At 48.4% G+C, this 23,776-nt stretch overlaps 2 protein-coding genes across 2 annotated transcripts in view; both read right to left on the minus strand.

Moving 5' to 3' along the window:
• The window catches only part of mmp23bb (matrix metallopeptidase 23bb), a 7,983-nt gene extending 1,809 nt beyond the window's left edge, over positions 1-6,174 (minus strand). The window contains exons 1-8 of the mRNA XM_064302355.1: positions 5,027-6,174; positions 3,221-3,912; positions 2,259-2,401; positions 1,873-2,012; positions 1,228-1,395; positions 975-1,139; positions 536-646; positions 78-204 (exon numbers count right to left, since the gene is read on the minus strand). Coding sequence (XP_064158425.1) covers positions 78-204; positions 536-646; positions 975-1,139; positions 1,228-1,395; positions 1,873-2,012; positions 2,259-2,401; positions 3,221-3,364 — 998 coding nt within the window. The 5' untranslated portion in view covers positions 3,365-3,912; positions 5,027-6,174. The remainder of the gene's footprint in view (positions 1-77; positions 205-535; positions 647-974; positions 1,140-1,227; positions 1,396-1,872; positions 2,013-2,258; positions 2,402-3,220; positions 3,913-5,026) is intronic.
• Positions 6,175-6,293: 119 nt separating this feature from the next.
• On the minus strand, positions 6,294-23,433 carry ap2m1b (adaptor related protein complex 2 subunit mu 1b). Its single transcript, XM_064302361.1, has 12 exons — positions 23,255-23,433; positions 18,377-18,493; positions 15,037-15,302; positions 13,044-13,126; positions 12,600-12,605; positions 12,312-12,447; positions 11,985-12,129; positions 10,589-10,711; positions 9,491-9,626; positions 9,041-9,138; positions 8,663-8,774; positions 6,294-8,556 (listed from the first exon to the last, which is right to left on the minus strand). Exons 2-12 carry the CDS (start codon positions 18,448-18,450, stop codon positions 8,422-8,424), a joined length of 1,314 nt encoding a protein of 437 aa, XP_064158431.1. The 5' UTR covers positions 18,451-18,493; positions 23,255-23,433; the 3' UTR covers positions 6,294-8,421.
• Between the last annotated feature and the right edge of the window lie 343 nt (positions 23,434-23,776).

The raw sequence follows: 23,776 nt of genomic DNA on the forward strand, positions 1-23,776 counted from the left end.
AGAGACATGTGCGCTGCTGTTCCAGGCCGCAGTAGAGCAGCCCTGATGAAGAGGGTGTCTGTGTACAGTTCCAGTACCTGACTTTTGGGGGCCCTCTGGGATTTTTCGCCCCGCAGCGGAAGCCCACTACCTTCCCCCGGGGGACCAGCTTCGTCTTGATGTTTGGCGGGGGCGATGTCGGCGTGGTATCATCCTCCAGAGGTTCTGTACCCCGTTACATAGAAGAACAGAGTAAGAGAGAAAAGAGAGATAAGCTATGAAGCGGTGGCACGGGGGGTTCCGGGGGTAAATGTTAAAAGGGTAATACAGTCCCCATTGGGGTGTGAAACCGTCATACCAGGGACAGAGGAGAGCATCTGTGAGGTCTACTCACCCGATTTAGACTGGGTCTGAGGTGACAAAGCCGAGGGCCAAACCAGCTCCAGGGTGTTATTTACCCCAAACTGGCTGTGTGTGTGTGTGTGTGTGTGTGTGCATGCGTGTGTGTGTGTGTGTGTGTGTGTGTAAATCTGTGCTGTGCCCTTAGGGATCTCACCAAGGCAGAGGTCACAGCGACGAGGGCAGTGTTTCTTCATGAAGCTCCTCCTCCTCTCACAAAAGCCCAGCCGAGCCCACGGATCACACACCCGCCTCTTGTCCTCGCAGCCTGTCCATGTACAAACACACACAAACACACACAGGCACACGTGCGTGCACACACATGCACATGAATGCGCGCACACACACACACAAATTTTAAGATACAGCCCTTTCTCTCATTCTGGCCACAACAGTTCTGGCCACAACAATAACAACAGTTCAAACATAACTAGTAAAACGTTCACATTACCACAAAAAAACAAATTTTCCCAATTCTGAAATACATACGTAGCACCTTTGTGTCAACAATTATGGTCAAACTCAGCATTGCCACCCCCTGCCCCCCCTCCCCTCCACCCTGTACTCTGGGTAATATCCTAGCACCTGCTACCTACCATAGAGGCGCTGGATACCCCAGATGTCATCCTGAGAAATGCTGCGCTGTCCCGTGTATGTGGCGTTGGGGTGCATCAATGCCTGGGGATTTCGGGAGTGCCACAGACCCAAGGCGTGGCCAATCTCATGGGCAGCGACCTGGACCAGGTCATTCAGCCACACACCTGAGGGGAAGAGAGAGAGGCATACACACCTGAGCTTGTGCTAAAAGGTGTGAGCGAAGGGTGGGTTGGAATAGATTGGACACGCTACCCTGTTTCCAGCTGAAGCGTGATTTCCCCAGTATCCAGAACTCGTGGTTGTCAAAGTGGATCTCCCCGCGCGGGGGGAGGAAAGCGTGAGCCAGCTCTCCGTTTAATCCGTCAAAGCAGGGGTGCAGTGGGGACCACCAGCAGTCTGTGTGGTTGAAGGTGTAGAAGCCTGGATACACACAGAAACATACACCAGGGTGCTGCAGTACAACTGTACACACGCATGTATTAACATAGCCACTCCCCACACCGACTCCCATGAGCAGCTCTCTCAGCAGACTGAATAAACAGTACGGGATCTCCTTCCCTATCCCCTTTCCAATTAAGTCCTCATTGAACTAATGAAGCTTCTGTAAACTGGACAAATTCTATAGGGAGCAGAGCAGAATACAAAAGAATAGAACGCAATAGGAAATACTTGATTTAAGGACAATGATCAAAAGCCAGAGTAGAATAACAAAAAAAAGTCTAAATATGGCAAACAAGATTGTGAATGTCAACATTTTATTAATAGCTAAAGAAAATACACATATTTTCATCATAAATCATTTGAAAAAGTAAATTTCCTTCAGCAGCTTAACTTTATCGAGACAGAATGTTCTCTGTTTTTTTTTCAAATGTTGTCCTCTTGTATGTCCTGTCTTACCAATGATGATGTCAGCACTTCGGTTAGGATGGGTGACTTCAGTGAAGGAGAGGGGCGAGACATCGCTCCACATGGTGAAGGCAATGCTGATGGCTTTACGGGTGTCATCTTTGTTCAGAGTGTTGGGGAACTTGGTGATTCTAAGAGACAAACGGACGTACAGACTGACGTATATGCAAAGTTAAGGGATGAAACAGAGGAACATACTGTATCATACTGTATATGGACCCTTCTTGGTTCTGTAGGCTATAACAATAATATCTGTTTACCTGTCAATGCCCAATATTAAAATATTTTAATATGTACAAATTAAATTTCCCATAATTTGACTTTTTTTTTTTTTAGCCCATATTCCCCCATACATGCATCCCCCATCCCTCCCTTACTTGTAGGTGATGTTAGCGTGTTCCCACTTGTGGCCCAAGGGGTTGATGGCATAGCGCTTGGATCGGGTCTGTGTCACTTTGGACCAAATGTTCACGGAGTCAGAAAGCTCAACGTAGGGTCTGAGAGAGGTCAGTCCTGACTCCTACGGAGGGAAGATTCATTAGGAGAGAGAAGGGAGGAAAGAGAGAGAGACAGGTTGAAACAGGGAGAAAGGAGAAAAAGAAGAAAGAATAGGGAATGAAAAAACAAGAGAAACAGAGGGAGGAGTAGGAGAGAAAGATATGGCAATTGAGACAGGGGATAATGGAGAAGAGACAAAGAGAGGTTGTATGTGTTCATTTATGGTGGTGAAGGGGAGACAGTATTGTAAAGAGGTGTATAACATGCATGCAATATTAGGTACAGGAAGACAGCAGACTCTGGTATTTTATCTAACAAAAAAAACCTGGTGGTATTTTCATGAACAGAGACTAAATCCTAAATTACGCTGACCACATGAGGACCCCAAACACCAACACTTACTTCCTTCTTTTGCTCAGATATGCACACACACACTCACACACACAACTCGTACTCCTCCCCTCTCTTCAGAAATATCTGTCACCCACATGTGAAGAGAGTAGCCCCCCCATGACCTTCAGAACCTTTTTACTCCTCCCTTTCTCCCTTCTTTTCATCTCTCCCTCCTTGCTTCTTCTTGGACAACAGTAAAATGCATTGTTCAGGAAATCTATTTCTTCCTTCACAAAGGCAAAACTTGGTTTATTTTTGCTTTGGTGGAGAGTAGATAAATTATGCTGACTGTGTGAAAGCAAAAGGTGCACGTAGGTTGCACGTGGGACATAATTTGGCTACAGTGTAGCTGAAACTTGAGTATAACCGAAGCATTAGGCACTATAGGCTACTTATAATACATTCATTTTTGGCTCACATAGAGGCCCGTTTTTGTGTACTCACTCACCGCTTCCCTTCTCCAGGACGGAAAAGCCACAGACCAATCCAGTATCGCCAGTAACAGCATCACTGATGTCCACAGGCTGCACACCCCTGTATGCTGCCGGCTATCGCCAGACCATTTGCGCAACTTCAAAGCTCGGCACTCCATCGGGATTTTTGGGTGCCTGCTTGTTAAATACTTCAGACACTAAATCCAGCCGCTATAAATGTGATGGATAGGCTACTGCTTGAAGCCGTCGTGTCGTTTCTCGAGACCGTGTGCTACGAGTATCGCCGCAGGACTTGAACTCAGTTGAGGCCAAATACAGTCCACCTCAGCTACTGCGAACATCTGGATGGGAGCGCGCAGGGTCTCCCTCCCTCTCAATCACGGTGTCCTCCTCTGGAATCTGAACTCCGGCCAAATCCAGCTCCCTGTTCATTTCCGTCTCCTCGGTTAAGCAGCTTTCCAACTCATTCTTTACTTTTAACTTCTCTTTCGTCATTCCCTTCTCCTCCCTACCCACCGGACCCGAGGACGGATCAGATGTCAAACTCCTAAAGCTGTGTGCAGTCGATCAGACAGCTGGGCCCCTCCTGTTTCTAAAAAGTGCTTTCTCCTCTCTGCCAGCCGGCGCCGTGTAGCAGAGTTAAATGCACCCACATGCACGAAACTTTTCTTCCCTATGGACTGAAAGATTTAAACAAAGACGGAATCTACAAAAAAAAAAAAAAAAAAAAAATACCGGTCATATCGAATCAATAAAGAAACTTTGAAAACAACGAAGAAGTCACACACATATGTTTCTAATTTTCGTCTATATGCTACTCCGAAATATATGAATTACGCCTGCTGCAAACTCGTAAAAACTCGCGGTTTGGATTATGATAGGCACGATTGTCAGGTTAAATCGGTATAAATAGGATTTGGTCATTTACTATTCTATTTTAATGAATATGTTGAATTTATATTCCGCCAAAATTCAATGTTATTATTTTTTTTCAGAAATGCTTATTTTCTTTGCAAGCGGGAGATCCTTCCTGCCACAAAGGGTCCCTGTTTCTTCTGTGCAGGCAGTGTTCGGTGTCGTTCAACCCTGGAATTCAGCGGCTGCCTTCATCAGCCAGCAGATCTCTCTGACCGAGGCATAATAGAGCCTCGGGACAATCGGTTTTTGGCATACAATGGCGTATTCATTGTAAACTAAATCCAACATTTGACCTTATATTTTTTTCCCAACAGTTATTTAGGTTAAGTTTTGCTATCACCAGTGAAAGCGATATAATCTCCTCAGTATCCCACATAAAATGTGTCCGCAATATCCCAATTGATAAAGGAAACAAACCAACAGTTAGAAAGTTCTGTAAACAGTTAATTGGAGGACTGATTTGGCCAAAGGGTCATAAGAAATATCGTTTTGCCCCTGTGGTCACTCAAATTCTGCTGAGGCTATTGTCCACCGTCAACCAACTAAACCAAAGTTCAATCTAACTTTATATGAGAAAGTAATTATCATACAGAGTAGGCTATACTTCCCATTCAACTGAGTCTTTTGCAAGTGGACCAAATAAAGACTGGGTAATATTAAACAATAACAAATGAAATGAATCAAAAGAGATTCAGTGAAATTTTGGCAATCACATTTTATCAGTTTTTTTTTTGTGTGAAATCACAAAAACCCACATACAAAGCCATATTTAGGGCACTGTGCAGAGCAGACTTCTTATTGGCTGATATTATGTGGTCTTTATTGGGCCCTCATTCCAGTGAAAGGACAATCAGAATGTACCCACTGGGATGTTCACAATGTGTATGCTGCAGTACACTTACTTCGGAACTCCATGTGTGGGAAAGTTAAACAATTTGGCGGTGACACTATATTTGGCATAGCATGCATCTCCCCAGCCAGGCTGTCAGGACTCCTGAGTGACCTGTTCACTTGCGCCATTCGGTTGGGCGTTGCCATGGGAGACCGCCCGAGGGAGGAGAAGGCCATTAGCCACCAGACTTCATTATTAAAGTAGACATGAAAAACAAGAAAATACAAGCGTTCTTAAAAGCACAAGATAAAAACACTATTTTTGCACCCAACTATTAGACTACCGTAATGTAGTAACTGGACAAACCACTTTTACATTTACATTTTTGCATCTACCACTTACATTTAGTAAAGTATGCATTGAGGGGCACGTATTTTCACTGAGGACTCGTGTGCACGGATTCTGCCGGGCCCTCAGGGCTTGGCACTTCCGCTCTGGAAGGGCCAGAGGAGCCGTTTGAGCTGGCTCTCTGCCACCTGTCTGGCAGAAATCCTGGAAACGGCAGAAGTGGTGCAGGCAGCTCAGCCCCGTCACCCCAACCGTCCCTGCGCCATCGCTCGCCCCGGAACACAGGGACAGGCGGGGTTTCACATGAGAGAGGGAGGGGAGGAAAGGCAGCAGTGAAATAAGAGATCAGGGGAAGCTAACCCTCCATAATGGTTCCGCCTACAGTTTGTAGATAAAAATCAATTTGTCAGACAACTAGTGACCTGGAGATCAGATGTGTGCATTTAGTGACTGTGATGAAGGTATTTTGGTGAGTCATAGACTTAGCATCGATTCTGGATCAGAGCAGTTTTATGGTCAACCCATCTGGGGAGACTTCTACAACTGAGCTGCAGAGGTCAGCCAGCATCACCTGCCTGAGATGTCAATCATTTCCACAAACTACCAATAACACACGCATACACAAATGTGCACACACACACACACACACAAGGTGACATACCCCATACGCATCCTGGCCCAGATACACTCCCCAAGTGCCCGCATACATAATCAAGTCACTCTATATGAAAAATAAAAACTAAAAAAATTCACTCTTATCATTGCAACACAAACACAGTATCTTGCCACAGATGCACATTACAAAACATCCATACACTTGGTACAAAGCACCTCTTTTCCCCTCCTTCAATCTCTCTCTCTTACTCTCTCTCTCTCTCACACACACACACACACCACACAACCGCTCAGGAATGTCAAAAGTCTGAAACCATTTTAAAGATCAAAAGCAGAGATTGCAGAAATCCAAATGAAGATAATTCAGACAAGGCTGGTTATACAATGTTTTATTCAGGATTAACTGGACAGTCACAAAGTCATTGAATGGAGATCAAAACACTGAAGCTGCAAGAGAAGAACCCCCTGGAACAGGGCCCTCAGCATCTCTCAGTGCTCGGGCGTGGTGGGGGCGCGGGCACTAGCGGGACAGGCTGTAGTGTTGAACGTGAAGAGTGCAGTGAGACCACAGCCATTAGAGGGCGACAGAGTAAAGGGGAAAGAACATTGGGGTTTAGTGACTCTCCCCTTCAGCCCTGTTCTGTAGAAAATGGCTCTGACCACCGGACCGGGCTCACTACTCTCTCCAGTCCCCTCCTCTGCCCGAGAGCCGCGAATCTGTAGGCGCCGGGGCTGGAGACCGCGGGGTGCGGCACACAGCAGCCGCACGCCGATAAGAGAGGAATGTTTCTGAGGGAAAGGCGGAACGGGGCCGGCTGGTCTGAACGCGCAGCGAGCGAACGCCCTCACACCGGCGCAGAAACGCACCGCACACGCGCTAACGGGGGAAAGCCCCTCACACAGCCACACACGGCGCACAATCCCTTCTGTTCCCCTTCTCTGCTCAATCGCTGATCTCCTCCCCTCTTCCCTCACAGATCTCCCCACTGAGCAGCCTTGGACAAACGATACCATGGAGAGAGCAGAAGAGGGAAACTGACAGAAGGAAAACTGAATATTTTGGATAATGTACTGTAATGTAAGGTTAACGGTCGACGTGATTTAGACAGCAAACTATTATTTCGGTCTTTTCCTCCCCATAGAACAGAATGCATTTCCTTGACCGTAGTCTTGTCTAACCCAAGCTCTTTTAACTTCCCCTTTAAATGGACCTTGTGACATGGGAATGATAAATGTGCAGGCGAGAGACGGCAGTTAGCCGGGGGGGGGCGTGTCTTATAGACGTGACCGGGTACCTCCAAACCCCATTGGACGGTTTGAAGGGAAAGAGGCACAGCTGCCCCAGCCACGCCCCTGAGAGATGCTGAGCTTACCCAGCTGGGGTTTCGCAACACACACTCACGCACGCACGCACACACACACACACACACACACAGACCAGCCTGACAAATTCCCACACGGACACTAAAACTGACCACAGATGCTCCGTCTACTCTTTGTAATTCAGTTGACCCTTTTTATACAGAGGGATTGCTCTGTTTTTTTGCTTTTAAAACATCTTTTCTGTTGCTTTGTATGCGTTCTATAAATTTGAGAATTTTGGTCACAAGAATGAAACATCGCAGCACAGAGATGAAAACAGAAACCACAGAATAGTCATCATCATCATCATCTTCATTTTTAGAATTAGAACTATAATGAGGGATACAGCTAGAGGAAGAAGAGGGGCAAGAGGAGGACAAACAAAGGAACAAGGCCTTCAACGGAGAGACAAAGCATTCTGGATACAAAACACACAGACATCGGTCTGAGGGAGGGATAAAGAAATGCATAAAATGATGGGAGGGGGGGAAATTGTATAACTATTAATACGTCCAGTAACCTACTTAACACTACAGCCTATAATACGATTACATCAGCAGAGAGGGTGGGGCTAAAGATATGGGAGGGGCTTAAAAGAGAAGGGGGATGGGGCTGGTGTTATAGGGGATAGGATAAGCTACACTCCAATAAGACAGAAGGACAGTGAGAGAAAGTATGGTTTGGAAGAGGGGTGTGCCCAAGACAACAAACAGGGTGACTGCCAATTAGAGGAAGGACAAGTTGAGACCATCTTCCTGAAATTGAAATGGAAATTAGATACAAGGTGAGGGGGGGCGGGGGTAATAGGGGGAGTAAACATCCTGGCATAATGGCCATCTCTGATCTCTTTTACACAGATTGGTCATAATTTTCATTTTTTAAGATGCGTTTAGTTTGTAGCAGATACTATACGCTTACGTTTTCTAATTGTACTTCTGCCTCCACGGGAACGGTTTGGTTTGCATTAGCGTGACGTTTTTCTAATGTTTGGAATCTCTGTATTGATTTTGTGATGTGTGAGCGGGCCCTTGAGGATGGAGGGAGGGAGGGAATGAGAGGTTTGGCAGGACTGCACTGTTTCAGCGCCTCCCCCCGTGGCCCCGCCCCCGCCCCCCCGCCCCGCCGCCGGCCGGGGGCCCGTTAGCATCGCGTCTCGTAGATGCCGCTGCGCCCGATGTAGCGCACCCATTTGATCACGTCGTGGTCACTGTAGTTCAGCTTGGGCTCGAACACCTTCAGGTAGCGAACCTTCAGCCCGGAGGGAGCAAAGGGCACCTGGGGGGGGGGGGCAGGGTGTCATCAACAGACTCCTCCAATGACGTCGCTACGTTTTACACTACGAGCATCTGATTGGGCCCGGCGGGGGGCTGTAGGCACTCACCTCGAAGTTCATGGAGATGGGGGGGCGGGCCCACTTCTTCTTGTCATTGGTGGGGAGGAGCTCGATCTCGGCGCTGATCTGGGACTCCTTCATGCCTGCCATCCGTTTGATCCTGCAGGAACACACACACACACACACGCCGCAGCCAATGAACACACGAGCTACAAGCCCAGAGCAGGGAGGGAGGGAGCAGCAGGTGTGGGGAGGACAGAGGAGGCTGGGTGGGAGCAGGGGGTGTGGGGAGGACAGGAGGTGTGGGGAGGACAGAGGAGGCTGGGTGGGAGCAGGAGGTGTGGGGAGGACAGAGGAGGCTGGGTGGGAGCAGGAGGTGTGGGGAGGACAGAGGAGGTGGGCGGCGGCAGGGGCAGCGTGACTCACTTCCACACGATGGCGTTCTCGCTGGCCTTGTACTTGGCTTTGCCTTTCATGCAGATGACCTGCACCCCGCTGGTGTTGAGCGGGGTAGGGATGCGAACCTGAGGAGAGAGAGAGAACGACACTTAGAGAAGCCAGAGAGAGAGAGAGGGAGGGAGGGATCGAGAGAGGCGCTCGACTGAGGAAGCTTGTGCCTCACACACAGGAGGGGACAGGCGCACCAGCAGGTTCTGAGACAACAAAAATGACTTGATATCACAATTATGCCTAGTCTCTCACTGCATACATGAGACTTTGTGTTCAGCAGCCATTTGATCTTTGAGCAAAGGGAGAACCAAGGGCAACAGCACTGGATTACAACAGGATGTGGCTAATTACAGCACACAAGTGGGACATCGCGGTACAATCCTTTATTTTGTTGTCCTAGCCCCCTATTGACCTTTGACCCCTTACCTCAATCTTCTGCGCCAGCAGTGATGGTTTGAAGTTGGACTTGATGACCACTTTGACCTCCAGTTTAGTGCGCCCGACCTCCCTGACCAGCGGAATGACCCGGAAGGGGAGGATGATGTCCTTAGTCGTGCGGTACCTGCAGCACAGTGACACACACATGTATGCTCACCACATGCCCAACACACACATGCATACACACACAGACACATAGATGCAGACACACACACACACAAAGATGCAGACACACACACACACACACACAGACACACACACACACACACACACATAGATGCAGACACACACACACACACACACACAGATGCAGACACACACACACACACACACGCATAGATGCACAGACACACACGCACGTGCACACACACACGCGCATAGATGCACAGACACACACGCACGCACACACACACATACGCGCATAGATGCACAGACACACGCACGCGCACACACACGCATAGATGCAGACACACACGCACGCGCGCACGCACGCGCGCACACACACACACGCATAGATGCACAGACACGCACGCACGCGCACACACACACACGTGCATAGATGCAGACACGCACACACGCGCACGCACACGCGCGCGCACACACACATGCACGCTCACGCGCATAGATGCACAGACACGCACACACGCGCATAGATGCACAGACACGCACACGCGCGCGCGCACACACACGCACGCACGCACGCACGCACACACGCACGCGCATAGATGCACAGACACACACACACACGCATAGATGCACAGACACACACACACGCATAGATGCACAGACACACACACACGCATAGATGCACAGACACACACACACACACATAGATGCACAGACACACACACACACGCATAGATGCACAGACACACACACACACCACACACACACACACACGCGCATAGATGCACAGACACACACGCACACACACACACACACACACACACACACACACACACACACACACACGCGCATAGATGCACAGACACACGCACACACACACGCACACACACACACACACGCACACACACGCGCATACATGCACAGACACACGCACACACGCACACACACACACACACACACCTCATGAGCTCGTACTCCCCATCAGGGGGGATGAAGCTGATGCTCCTCTCCGAGTCGAACTTGCTGAGGCGCACACACTGGTGGAAGGTGCAGTCATCGATCGCGATGGACTGCTTGCCACTACTGGGGAGAGAAGGGAAGAACAGGGAGGACGTGATAAAGGAGAAGAGCAGAGATGGATGGAGGGAGGGGGAGACTGAGGGGAGAGAGAGGTCACTTATCCTGCAGAGAACCTAGAGCACACAGACACAGCACAACCCTACTTCACTACACTACGGCCATAACAGGGCCGCACAGACAGGCTTTTTCCAGCCTTTGCTCCTGGTTCTATCGGAGAGGGACCACGTCCCCACTGCCGTCTAATGGGAGAGAAACGACTCGGGTGAGAACCACACAGACAGTGGAATGCCTGCTTGCTACACCTTTAGAATGACTCCACACGAGAGGAAAGAGAAGCGGTGCCTTTAGTGGAGCAGGTAAGAGAAGCAGTGCCTTCAGTGGAGCAGGTAAGAGAAGCAGTGCCTTCAGTGGAGCAGATAATCCCCCATGATGAAACGCCGAGCTTGGCAGACTGCGGCTTTGATGAGTCAAACGTGAACTTAGAGCGGAAACAGATGCGGGTGAGCTGCAGCAAGCACCCACAGCAAGCTCCAGATGCTGCCATACAGATTTATCACACAAATCAAAACAACACACACACACACACACACACACACACACACATTGTGGGAACTGCCACACATAGCAGCAGAGTGGACGCATACACACACTAGCATTAAGAGGCACAGAGATAAGACGTGGCCATGAGACCAGGTGAGAACAAGCCCAGTCAGGTGAGAGAGACTCCAGCTGCTCCCCAGCTCACTCAGGGCGAGCCAAGAGAGAGGGGAGAAAATACCAAACATATCAAATCCTCGGTAAATAAAAGAACACAAATACCACCACTGAACGCAACACTCAACACATACAATGGACATTAACACTCAGAACAAGCAAAAAAAAAACCCAAACAACAAAAAGACAACTGAAAATAATGCTTCAGTCACCAGATGAATGCTGGTAAAACATACTTGTTTTAAGTCTCCTTTCAGCATTTAAAACATTGAAGTCATTTAAAGTCCCATCTTGGTATTTTCCTCACGTTTGTAATTAAAAAATTAACAAAGACAAAGCGCCATTTGATTACAAAACCCTGCTGCTTTGCCACCAACTGACACCAGAACCACGCCCAGGTTTATAGGTAGTGTGGAGGCAGGTAGAGTCGAGAGGCTTCATACCAGAGGTTCAGAGGTATGAATGGAGCTTTAGTGCCCTTAGACCCTGCTGTGTGTGGAAGACTCGCTTCAGCTCGTCTCCGGCCGCACAGGCAGGCGGTGCCTTGGCCCCGCCCCCTCACCTCTTCCCCGCCTCATCCGCGGTGCCCCCTTTGCTCTGCTTGTCGATGACGATCTTGTCGTTCATGCCGAACTTGCACTCGGGCATCCCGCTCAGGTAGCTCTTCATCACCACCCGGCCAGAGACGTGGGCGCTCAGCACCTGACCTGCAGGAGGAGGGCGCAGGGTCATGTGACCTTCCACTTCCACATCTTCCCGCTCGGCCTACAACCAGGCCTGGCTTCGTTCCCTAAGCATCTGAGTTGGGTCTTTCGCCCGATTCAGAGTTTTCATGGGGATTGTGACAGGGCTGCATCGTGCACCCCCGGCCACCGGGGGTCAGCGTTACCTTGCGGAGACATCAGCAGATTGACGCTCTCCAGCACGTCCAGGAACAGCTCGTTGCGGCGGTACTTGATGCCCTCGCGACGCCAACCGATCTGCCCGGTCACCTGACTGGTGATCTGAGACTGCTCTTCCTTTGTCTGTGGAGGAGAAGGGGGTTCAGTCTTTTCAGCTGCTTCACTGCTGTAAGAGCTCTCATTTTCTGCATCTGAACTCATTAGAGAGTTCATAAATATCCATCAAAAACATTCATTTATTATTCAAAAAATCAACAGAATTAAAATCCTCTTACATGATGCTGAAGCCACAGAGTCCACATACAGGAGAGAAGGCCAGTGAGAGAGAAAGAAAAAACAGTTACACATCCAGATGGAACATAGCAGGGTGTGACATCATCTGCTTTGTCCAACAACAATCAGAGCAAAAAAGTGGAAGGAAAGACACTGAAGCTGGTCAAACAGGACTGCTCAACGCTAATCCTGAAGATCTACCGGCCTTCAGGTTTTCACTCCAACCCTAGCAAAGCACACCTCATTCTACAGCTACAGATCTCCTTGAGCTGCTAATTAGCAGAGGCAGGTGTCAGATTAGGGTTGAAATGAAAGCCTGCAGGACGGCCAGTCTCCAGAAACAGGGCTGGGCAGGCTGGGGTGATGGGTTCCACCGTGGGGACTGGAGTGTGTGCGAGTTCTGTTCCCACAGGGAGCAGCGAGTAGCATATGCTCCTCTTCCTCACCTGACTCTTGATGCCCTGCTGGGTGATGAAGGTCTTCAGGGCTCCAGTCTCAGAGTTCTGGGGGTACCCAAAGTCCAGGATCTCTACAGGGGGATACAACCATCAGACTGAGACGGGCTGAGGGACTCTCTCACACACAAGCCTTGCCTTGACTGCTTCATTAAACCCTTCTCACACTTGAGGGCGTGGTCTTCCAAAAGGCCCAATGAAACATGTTCCCCCGACACATCATAACACAGCCTGATAAGAGCACAACTCAAAAAAGCAGCATGGGCATTCACAACTAATTATTCAAACCAAGGAGCAAGTGAAGAAAGCAACTCCAGAGTTATGTATTTGCAGTACTAAAACGTCACACACTAACGGAAAGAAATGTAGGAAAAATATTGGACGGTTATAAAATGCAGAAATAAAAACAAATTTACAAGAACTAAAAGAAAGAATAGCTACAACTTAACTTACTACCAAAAAATTCTAATCCTGATACTTCTGTGGGCACAGTATGACCAAGAATGCCCCGTCATAAAATGTTGTTTGTTACTATTTTTAAAAATGATGTTGCCCAGTTACAGTATAACACAGCTGTGGGCCCAATTAAAACCATCCAAACGGATGGACAAAAACCAAACCATTTCTGAAAAGTAGAAATGTAGTGCAGAGAACTAAACTGGCCATGCTTAAAAAAAAAAACTACTCCTTATCATCCAATGGCTGAATACAGGGACGATCATCATAAAACATGACTACTTACTAAGTTTCACTTTTAGGGCTATGTAAAAATGCGCAGACGACAAAGTGAGAAATGGAAAAAAATAGAAAAAAAAACTGACAAAAAAGGGGAGATGTCCATCAGTTGACTCTGGAAGAAGTCTGGCTGCGCTACATTTTCTTTAGGTTTTGATTTTCTCATCTAAAGGTCATAAAAATCAAAACCTAAAAAAACTACAGCACAGCAGAAGCAGCTGGCGTGCGCGCGGAGAGGGAACACTCCGCTTTGGCGGTGCAGGCTTCAAAAACGCGGACGAGCAAAATGGCTTCCGGGGAGACTGCGCGGTGCGGTCCGTAGGGCAGCCGGGGGCTCCATTCCCCGTTCTCCCGGTGAAAACGGTGGGGAGAGAGATGACTCCGGCGCGACAGGAAACAGGCCGAAACAGGACGACGCAGACGACACTTTCAGACCTGACTGAAACGGCACTCACTCACGCATCAGTGTGCACTCTCACTGCGGGTAACAGGCTGAGGACAACTCAAGGGTTTGGATCATTTGCTTTTCTCCCCAAGGATGTGGACATACGAACTCTGCAGCCAAAGTGACTATAAGCAAGATGGCATTTCTCCATCCATTACCAAAAACCAACGTGTTAATGTTACATGTCGAGTTGCACAAGATTTATGCCACTTATTCAAATTCTTTCTGGAAATTTTGCTTACATACCGTAGATGACCTCATAGCATTTAACTAAGAAAGGCACACGGTATTTAACTAACATTTAACGAGAAAAGGCAGAGCCAGTAAGGGACTGCAGCTGCAGCCTGGAGTGGCCTACATTTCTCACTGGCTGAGCGTGAGAGTGATGTGGCAGAGCAGCGCAGAGCAGCACATGCATAAAGCATGAGCTCAGCACCGCTTCTATATCTATCTTCTGAAAAATAACCAATCTGCCTTCAGTCAACTGGCTGCTCCTTGTAGCAACTTAGCAACTTATTTGCAGGTTTAGGAACCAATTCAGGGCTAGTAATGGAAAACATTTAATCAGTGCAAAACCAAATCTCTAATACTTCCAAGTGCACACATAAGTGATACATCACAACCCAGCTGGACAGGAAGCATAACTCATGAAAGAACCCTTAAAAGGCCAGTAAGAAGCACAGAACTTTGAACAGGAACCAATCAGGAGCTTGAGAGCTGAGGTCAGAGACCAATCAGGAGCTTGAGAGCTGAGGTCAGAGACCAATCAGGAGCTTGAGAGCTGAGGTCGGGGAGCCGGTTTACCGTCCAGCAGCTCGTAGATCAGCACAAAGTTGTTCTTGATGTTCTCCTCGCTGATCTTGCCGAAGTAGGCCGTCATCACGTCGCACATCTTGTAGAGGAACTCGAAGACCATGGCGGCGTTGACGTTCTGCTTGGTGACGGCCGCCAGCCAGATGTTGGAGCGCTTGACGTGGAAGAAGCTGGTGCGGGCGATGTTGGTGACGGGCGAGCGCACCTGCTGGCGGGCGTGGATCACGTTCACGCGGAACGCGTCCACCGCGTTGCGCCTGGAGAGGCCCGGGGGGGGGAGAGAGAGAGAGGGTTAGAGGGACGAGAGAGCAGTTCAAACCAGGAATGAGGACCCCAAGCAAAGTGAGTAGCAAATAAAGAACAGGAGAGAAAAGGGTATGAAAGACGGAAAAAGAGAATGTTATCGTTTTTCCCAGGCACGCCTGAAAATACCTTTTACTCCAAACAGTGTTGAAAGGGGTGGAGGGCACAGGAACATGCGCTTTCACTCGCGTAACGCTCCTTCTCTCATGAATGAGTAAGCATACCCTACCTCTGGACAACTGCCTTCTTTTCGTCCATTTACAAGTAAACACTTCCTTGTTACAGTAAATTCCTTGCGGGGGACACCACCAATCTCAGTGCGCAAAACTACCCACACCCACTGCTATGTCTCAACCCCCACTTACTGTCCACAAAACCACACCCACATCCCTCTGACTAAGCACAGACCACACCCATTTCCCTCTGTCTGAAGACTGCAAACCACACCCACATCCCTCTGTCTGAGCACAGACCACTCCCATTTCCCTCTGTCTGAAGTCTGCAAACCACACTCACAGCCCTGACTACACAGATCCTGGATACAGAGCCACAACAGCTTTCAGCCCTATATCCATCTGAGATGTGACTGTACCAGCACCAACGCCTGAGATTTACACAGCCAGGAAGAGACTCACTGAAGCAGCAACACTGCAGAATCCAGCTGAAGCAGTGAAGTCTTTTTTGACTGGTATAAAATGTAAGAATCAAAAATGGTTGACTGTATAACATGGCTAAGCCATGTAGAGCTGGTTAGATTTAGCTATGCGTAATGCACAGAGAAAACTGTGTTTTTTGGGATGGTCCCTGGGCATTCATTGGGTAATGTGTCAGGAGGAGAAAAACACTTCTGAAGTTGTATAGATCATAGGCAATATAAAAACATGGACAAAGTCACTGTGATGTCATCCACTGACTGCGCTTGGTGAAAAGCATTTTTAAGCTGCCATGTTGTACAAATTGGAGCCAGAGATGCGCAGTGGGGACATGAAGTCCGGTCGTCCGCTAAGCGTGTGAGATACAATGACTCAGCAGTGACGCAAGCTCTCCCCAATTTGCCCACAAAATATTACAGTTTTGTCCAAACAACACACTAACTTAACAAATCAGCACATTAGATGAAGAAACAACACATTTTGCCATTACGTTTTCTCGTGGGGAAAAAATGGACTTTTTGACCGTATTGTTACCATTGACTTACACTGAATCGGGTGGCTGAAACACCCATACTGGAGCCAGCCACACTGGCACTAGTATGCAAAGTTTCTCCACAAGACAAGGAAGTGAGCTTCAAACACGCAGCCCGGGTTGGGCCGCTTGGTTTAGATTGCTTACACTTTGGATGCTCATTTTTAGAATTTAAGTCAATTTTTCTGAGATTCAAATCATTTTCAAATTGTGAAAATTTGTTCTTATAGCCCAACTCCTTACAGAAATACAAGCAAATGGTTTTTTAAAATTTTTTATTTCTTTTTAAAAACAGAAAGCAAAGGCTTCCAAAGATTACTGCCTTGAAAGAGTCAAGAGTAAATCACAAGGTAGCAATCAGGGCAAAGCAGGGATCTTGTTGATGTACTAGAGGCATTCCTGTCTGTCAGTCACTCACAGAAACACACACACATGCACGCACACAGGCACACACACGCGCGCACGCACGCATACACACACGTACGCACACAGGCACACACACGCGCGCACGCACACACACAGGCAGCCTTGGCTCCGTGACAGAAGCTGCAGCACTGGGCAGCCATGGAAACGATGTTTGCAGCGAGCACCGATTCCACTTCCTGTCAACATTTAAATATGGAGTACCACTGCTCACAGAGACAGTGTTCACACTCCGTCTCCAGTCTCCGTGGTGGGGAGGTTGAGTTAGAAGTTGGGAGGGGCTCAGGCAAGCTCAGGCCATTGCTTTGTACCATGCCTTGTCAGATTGCCCTCTGCAGACAGTGAGGCATTGCTGTAGAGGAGAGGGCGGCCATGCTTGGAGGTTAACCGAGTCATGTGGCTCTTACCTATTCCTACAGCAGCCAATGGAGAGATGGATATGAACAAATAAGGTAGCAACAGAGGGGAGGAGAGAGGATGTATGGACACAGGAAGAGGAGAAGAGAGGGGAGGAACGTGAAAGATGAGAGAGAGGGTTAGAGATACAAAACGCCCACATACACCCACATACACATACGCCTGCACATGCGCACACGCACACGCATATGCACACCAGGCTGGGACACAGCATGTACGGCTAAGACCCAAACATGCAAACACACAGGAAAGCACAGAGACTCCGCCCCTTACACACAGGAAGGCACAGAGACTCCGCCCCTTACACACACTAAAGCACAGAGACTCCGCCCCTTACACACAGGAAAGCACAGAGACTCCGCCCCTTACACACAGGAAGGCACAGAGACTCCGCCCTACACACAGGAAGGCACAGGACTCCGCCCCTTCACACAGGAAGGCACAGAGACTCCGCCCCTTACACACAGGAAGCACAGCTCGCCTTACACACAGTAAGCACAGAGACTCCACCCCTTACACACAGGAAGGCAGAGACTCTGCCCCTTACACACAGGAAGGCACAGAGACTCCGCCCCTTACACACAGGAAGGCAGAGACTCCGCCCCTTACACACAGGAAGGCAGAGACTCCGCCCTTTACACACAGGAAGGCACAGAGACTCCGCCCCTTACACAGCAGTACGACTGACAAGGAAGGAGCGTCAGGAGCCGGGATGGAGTAGGGCGGGGCATCCAACAGACCGAGAGCAGAGATATGCTGCAGCATGGAGGATCATGGGACATCTGGATGAAATGTTCACATAAGCACTCCCCTGGAACTCCCACTTCTGCTTTGGGACAGAGAGCACCCCATCTGCATCACGCCTCTGACCGTTACTGAGCAACGCACTCCCAACCCCTCCTCCCACCAGTTCATTCCTTAGCCAAACACTCTCCCCAATCATGCACCTCCACCACCCAGCCACCCACTGCTGCCTAGCCCCACCCCTCGTTCCCAGACTCACCCTATGTCATCACGGTAGACCCGGGAGATCAGCACCTCCCCCTTGTGGTTGTAGATGAACAGTCCTCCAATCATGGTGAAGCCGTCTCAGTCAGCTCGGTCCATGGTGAGCAAACTCCTGCGGGGGAGACACGTCAGTTAAATCCACAGTGCTTTCACAGCCACTGGGGCCCACGTTAAAACAGCACAGATCAGGGAACAGCAGGAAGCTCAGGGAACAGCAGGAAGCTCAGGGAACAGCAGGACGCAGTGTCCCAATCTGCCCTCTCTGTGAGCGCGTGGCTCTCTTACACTGAAGCTCCTGCTCACACCGTGGCACTAAAAACTTTATTTGGCTTCTTAATTGAATCCCATTTTCTCCAAATTTTTGCCAGTTTTCAGTGCTGGGATTTCCACCCTCTCTCAGGCAATGTGTCCAGAAGGATCAGGATGACTCATTTCAATGTGTTTTAATAAGTGTGAACCGTCCTGGAGCGGCACGTCTGTCACTGCAAATGAAATTTACAGATTTTCAGTACTAGTTTTTACAGGCTACACACGTTTGTAGAAATGATGAGGCTACCTTGATCTTCACTGAAGCTCCCAAACAAGCTGCTATGGGGCGTATCCAGCAGAAACGCTGGATACGCTTGGGTATCCCAAGGTGCAGGACCCAAGCCTCATGGTACCAACTGTGGCTGGAACTCCCACAGGGCGACACGCAACCTTTTCATAGCGTCACCGAGGTTTTCAGGCAGCAATGTGTTCACTACCTCATCAAATAGCGGCACCTGCTCTGACCAATCAGATAGCGGCTGTCAGCCAGCTCCTGCTCTGACCTATCAGATGGAGGCTGTCTGCCCATTTGGGAAGGGGCGTGCACCAGTGGGCTCTCCTGAGCTGGTGGAGGAGGCTGAAGAGATGGCACCAGCTAATATCGTCATGGGGATTCCAAACTGAAGAAATATGAAAGCAATTACTTATGATTTATTTTTAAATTGAATCCAATTCTGAAGAATTGGGATGCCATTTATACCAGCATAATCTAAACAAAGGGGAATTAAGTAGGGGAGAGGTGAAGGTACTGGATTCAGATACAGCCACAGTATCTGTGCACAGCTTGTGCAGAGTCCTGTGCAGTGAAGAATCAGCACTGAAGACTGCAGGCTTCAGATGCAAACTCATCCACTTCAGATGAACACCTACACACAAACCGGCAAATATGAATGAATGGTGTGTGACCTGATTCAGTTTCTCAATCTGCCGTTTGCCATGTTGCAAAAACAGACACACTACACTGAGATGAGGTGGAAAGACCAGGGATCAGCCCTGAGTGTGATCTTCTAATCCTCTTCCTTACAACCGCAGGAAGGTCTATAAATACAGCTTGATACAATTACAGCTCCCGAAGAGGTAGACAAACAGGCCCAAACAGACACATGACGGCGGAGAGGGTATGGCGAGTGGGGAGGGGGGGCGATGGAGATGCTGAATATGGAGCGCAGATCTTAACGTCGGCTCCAAGGAAATGCCAGCATAGGCTCGGCGGCCTGGCTGCGCGACAGGAAGCCGGGAGGGAGGGACACAGCCTCCCTGTTCTCCGGGAGTGCAGGGACAGAGAGGCGGGGGGAGGACGATATGCAAAGTGGAAGAGCGAGACGAACCAGGACGGGGAAAAAAGAGAGACGCGAGGGAAGAGGTGCAGAGGGGCGGACGGGAGAGAGCGAGTGGGCGAGAGACTGAAAGAGGAAGAAAAGAAAGTGGGGGGGAGGTGGAGAGAGGAAAAACAAGATTGCGGCCTTGTCTACGGTTCCGCTCACCGATTGGTCGACAGCACGCCTTTCAGATTATAACACTGCATGGCTCCTGTCACGGAGCCATACTGGGCCTACAGTGGCACGCTGTCAGACACCCAACAACCCAGAGAACCTCCTTCACCCTCAAAGCAGAGGAAGCCAGTTCCCCAGAGCGATCTCTCCACTGTGATCAGCAGCAAGGCACAGGAAGTGCAGTCAAACACAGAGCAGCCCTGGATACCTCGCGCACACACAGACACTCCACCACAGCTGCATTCACAGCTGGACCGACATCACCCCGCGCAAACGTGCAGTTCGGCTGGCTCGCAAGGTCATCTCTGCTGGTGGACTTTGTTTTGTCGTTCTGACCTCGCCGAGCAGTTTAGTACACAAACAACCGTCTCAATAGCAGTGGTACAATTGATAAAAACATGACCTGCTTCTCCATGTACCTAAACAACGCATTAACCGTTCAACTTAAGCATGTGAACAATCAATAGCACACAAAACGAGTGAATACTGATGAACAACCTTAACAACAAGATATGACAAGAAGTGACGTAGCAAAATACCTGACCTGAAACAACTCACTGCATATCTAGCCTACCTGTGTAATATGAAAACGTTTTTTATGTTGTCCTGGATAAAGGTAGCCATCCAAGAAAATGGTTATAAATACAAATACAACAATTATGCCAAACAGCCATACTCATTCCTATTTAACAATATAAACAAAACTAGCAGTCCTCCAGGGGTGAAACTCATTTGATCTGACTAATGGTCTTCCTGACTGATGTTAAACTGTCCACCTGGCTGTAGCCGATGGGGGTGTGCACACAGCACTGAAACATGTTACATCGGTAATTCACCTTGCAGGAACTCCTGTGTACATCACGGCCATCTTAGCCTGCGTCAGAGGCCAGCTGAATGGTGGAACACCGGACCTTGAACAGTCCAGACAACAGCAAACGGAGAACTAGAATTACCTGATATGTTCATCCCGTCCAAAACGGTCAACAGATGTACACAGTCTAAGAGCAAAGCTCAAATGCCGGGCTGTATGGGATCTCGATCTTTATGTTTATATCAAGAGACAATTTTTTAGGAGACAGAAGCGGAGGCGATTCTAAAACGTATGGTACCGCAGACTGAAAATCCCGAGTGCGTACCCATTCCAAACGGCATACGCCCGCTTCCGTGACTCTACGTCGCACGCTGCCTGTGCGGTTTGGCGGCAGTCTCTCCACAGGAAGGCGAAGGGAAGCGGACTTCAGTCCCAGACTGCAGCGCTTCGGGGGATGGGCCGCCGCGAGCGGGTTCAGCCGCACGGCCGTTGGGACGGAAACAGTAGCGCGGCCTGTGGAGTCGCAGCTGGAACAGCGCCAGCCGGAGCTGGCCTGCGCAGATAACGGCCCGGAGGTTTTCACTTCCCAGCAGCCCCCCTGCTGTTTGAGGTGATGTCAGAAGGTCCCAGTCACACTCAGCAGAACCTGGGCCTGGTGATGGAGGATAGGGGGGCTACTAAAGACTGAGAGACTGGAAAGAATGCGGGAAACTGAGGCATCGCAGCGAGTGCACTAACCGCGTGTCGCGGAAAGAAGGGAGCGTGCAAGTCTTCATTCTGGAGGACAGGCTGCAAGAGTTTAATATTAATATTTTACTGGCTCGATTTAACACTGTCAAAAATGAAGGCTTGCCCAAACAAAGGTGCTTGCCACGCTAATGTAATGTAAAATTTCTCCTACAGAATCTGAGAGTTGAGAGAGGTCACACAGAACCTTTCCAGGAATCACATCCTTACCCAGTGTCATGGGCAGCTTCCCAAATTAAAGGCTGCCATCAAACTGAACAAACAGACAATTTACCATGCCATGTACTCACGCTACATTATCCACACAGGAGGTCTGCACCAACAGAAACGCAGGAGCATGTGCACACACACTGATACACATACAAGTTGTATCAGGTTGTCAGCATATCGCGTGTGTAGTAGAAAAAAGCGTCTGGAATGTTTTAGGTCTAGTAGCAAAGCCAATTCAATACTATAGCCACATTTTGTGTAGGCAACTATGCGAATATCTCTGTTCGAACTATATATTGCTATTGTTTTAATCAATCAAAATGTCTAAATACCTCCATATTTGCGAAGTCCTTCACTACTGACCACCCACACACGACATAATTTAGGGCGGTTCAGAATTCCTTTCAATGCTACTACTGATAATGCTATAGACTATAAATGGATATATAATAATAAAGAGTTATATATCCAGTAAATAAAATCGTAATCTAGTACATGAAATACATGCAACACACCTTTAATAATTGATGATCGGACAGCTAACGTTACTAATATGCTAAAGATACTCACCGCTTGGGCGTTTATAAAAAAGCTTAAAGAAAAATTCAGTTAGCTAGTTTAGTCACACAAATAATAGGAATCTAGCCAATTCCACGGTAAACGTTAGCTAGCAATTTAACGACATATCACACAAAGTCAGCACTAGCTAGCAAGCAGACAGTGCACAGTATCTTCATTTCCAGAATGAATGAAAACCCACCCAGAATGATAAGGATAACGCTAGCTGGCTGGCAAGCAACATGTCTGCCGGTGTATGCTAAAACGTGAAGCAGAAATCCAGCCCGTCGCGGCGATATCCCCATCACGACACTCACTCCCTTAACATTGCAGTGATAGACTATACGTATCGCAAAAAGATAGCTATTTAAGAATGTGATAATCACGACCGTGATTTCAGAAGACGGGACCTGGAAATGGGGGGGGGAAATCGACGGTGATGCGATTTCACGTATAGAAATTACAGAACGCTAGCGAGCTAACGTTAGTTTGATATTAATATATCTGGCAAACCAAATTTTGATCACTTTTTGAGTTTATCGTCATATGGTTTATTTTATTCCTTCCCCCGAACCCATGGTCCCTGTCGAACGCAGGTTTGTTTTCAACACGCCCGACTGATTCCCCCAGCAAGCCCTTGCTAACTAACAAGCAATGCGAGCTTACATATTTTTATTTTCCGTCGTGACCGGCTCGTCCGTGTTTGATCGGTCGAGTTCTATTGCATTGAATGGAAAGTCCTTACCAGTCTTTCACGTTCTGTCCCCCACCGATGCCACCCTTCCACACAAATAGTGGTTTTAGGGCCGCGAGGGTTCCCTTCCTGCTAGCTACCAAGCCTTCGCGTTTTCTTGCCTGCTCACTGACACCCCACTCTCCCTCCAATTCAAGATGTCTACCTCTCCTTCCTTCTGAGGTACTGAGTCAGCTGACATGCGTCACAATGCGTCATATGATTTTTTTTAAGCATAGAAAAAATAATTAATTTTATCCTATTCATTTATGATGTGTATATAGTATATTTAGAAATATATACGCACATAATATACACACATACAAGGTTAGATCATCGCCCTTGCTTACTTTCACAGCACTGCAGCCAGTAGGGCTAACCATGGTCAGATCTTTCAGCTAAATTGACTGAATTTGAATGATCTGCTTGTCGGGAATAGCCATATCCGAATTAAATATCCTAATATTATAAAATGTTGACAAAATGACTCAAATTTAAAACATAGCATATTTTTATTCAAAATGACAAGTTACT

The sequence above is a fragment of the Anguilla rostrata genome, chromosome 12 (assembly GCF_018555375.3).
Source record: "Anguilla rostrata isolate EN2019 chromosome 12, ASM1855537v3, whole genome shotgun sequence".
Lineage (NCBI taxonomy): Eukaryota > Metazoa > Chordata > Actinopteri > Anguilliformes > Anguillidae > Anguilla > Anguilla rostrata.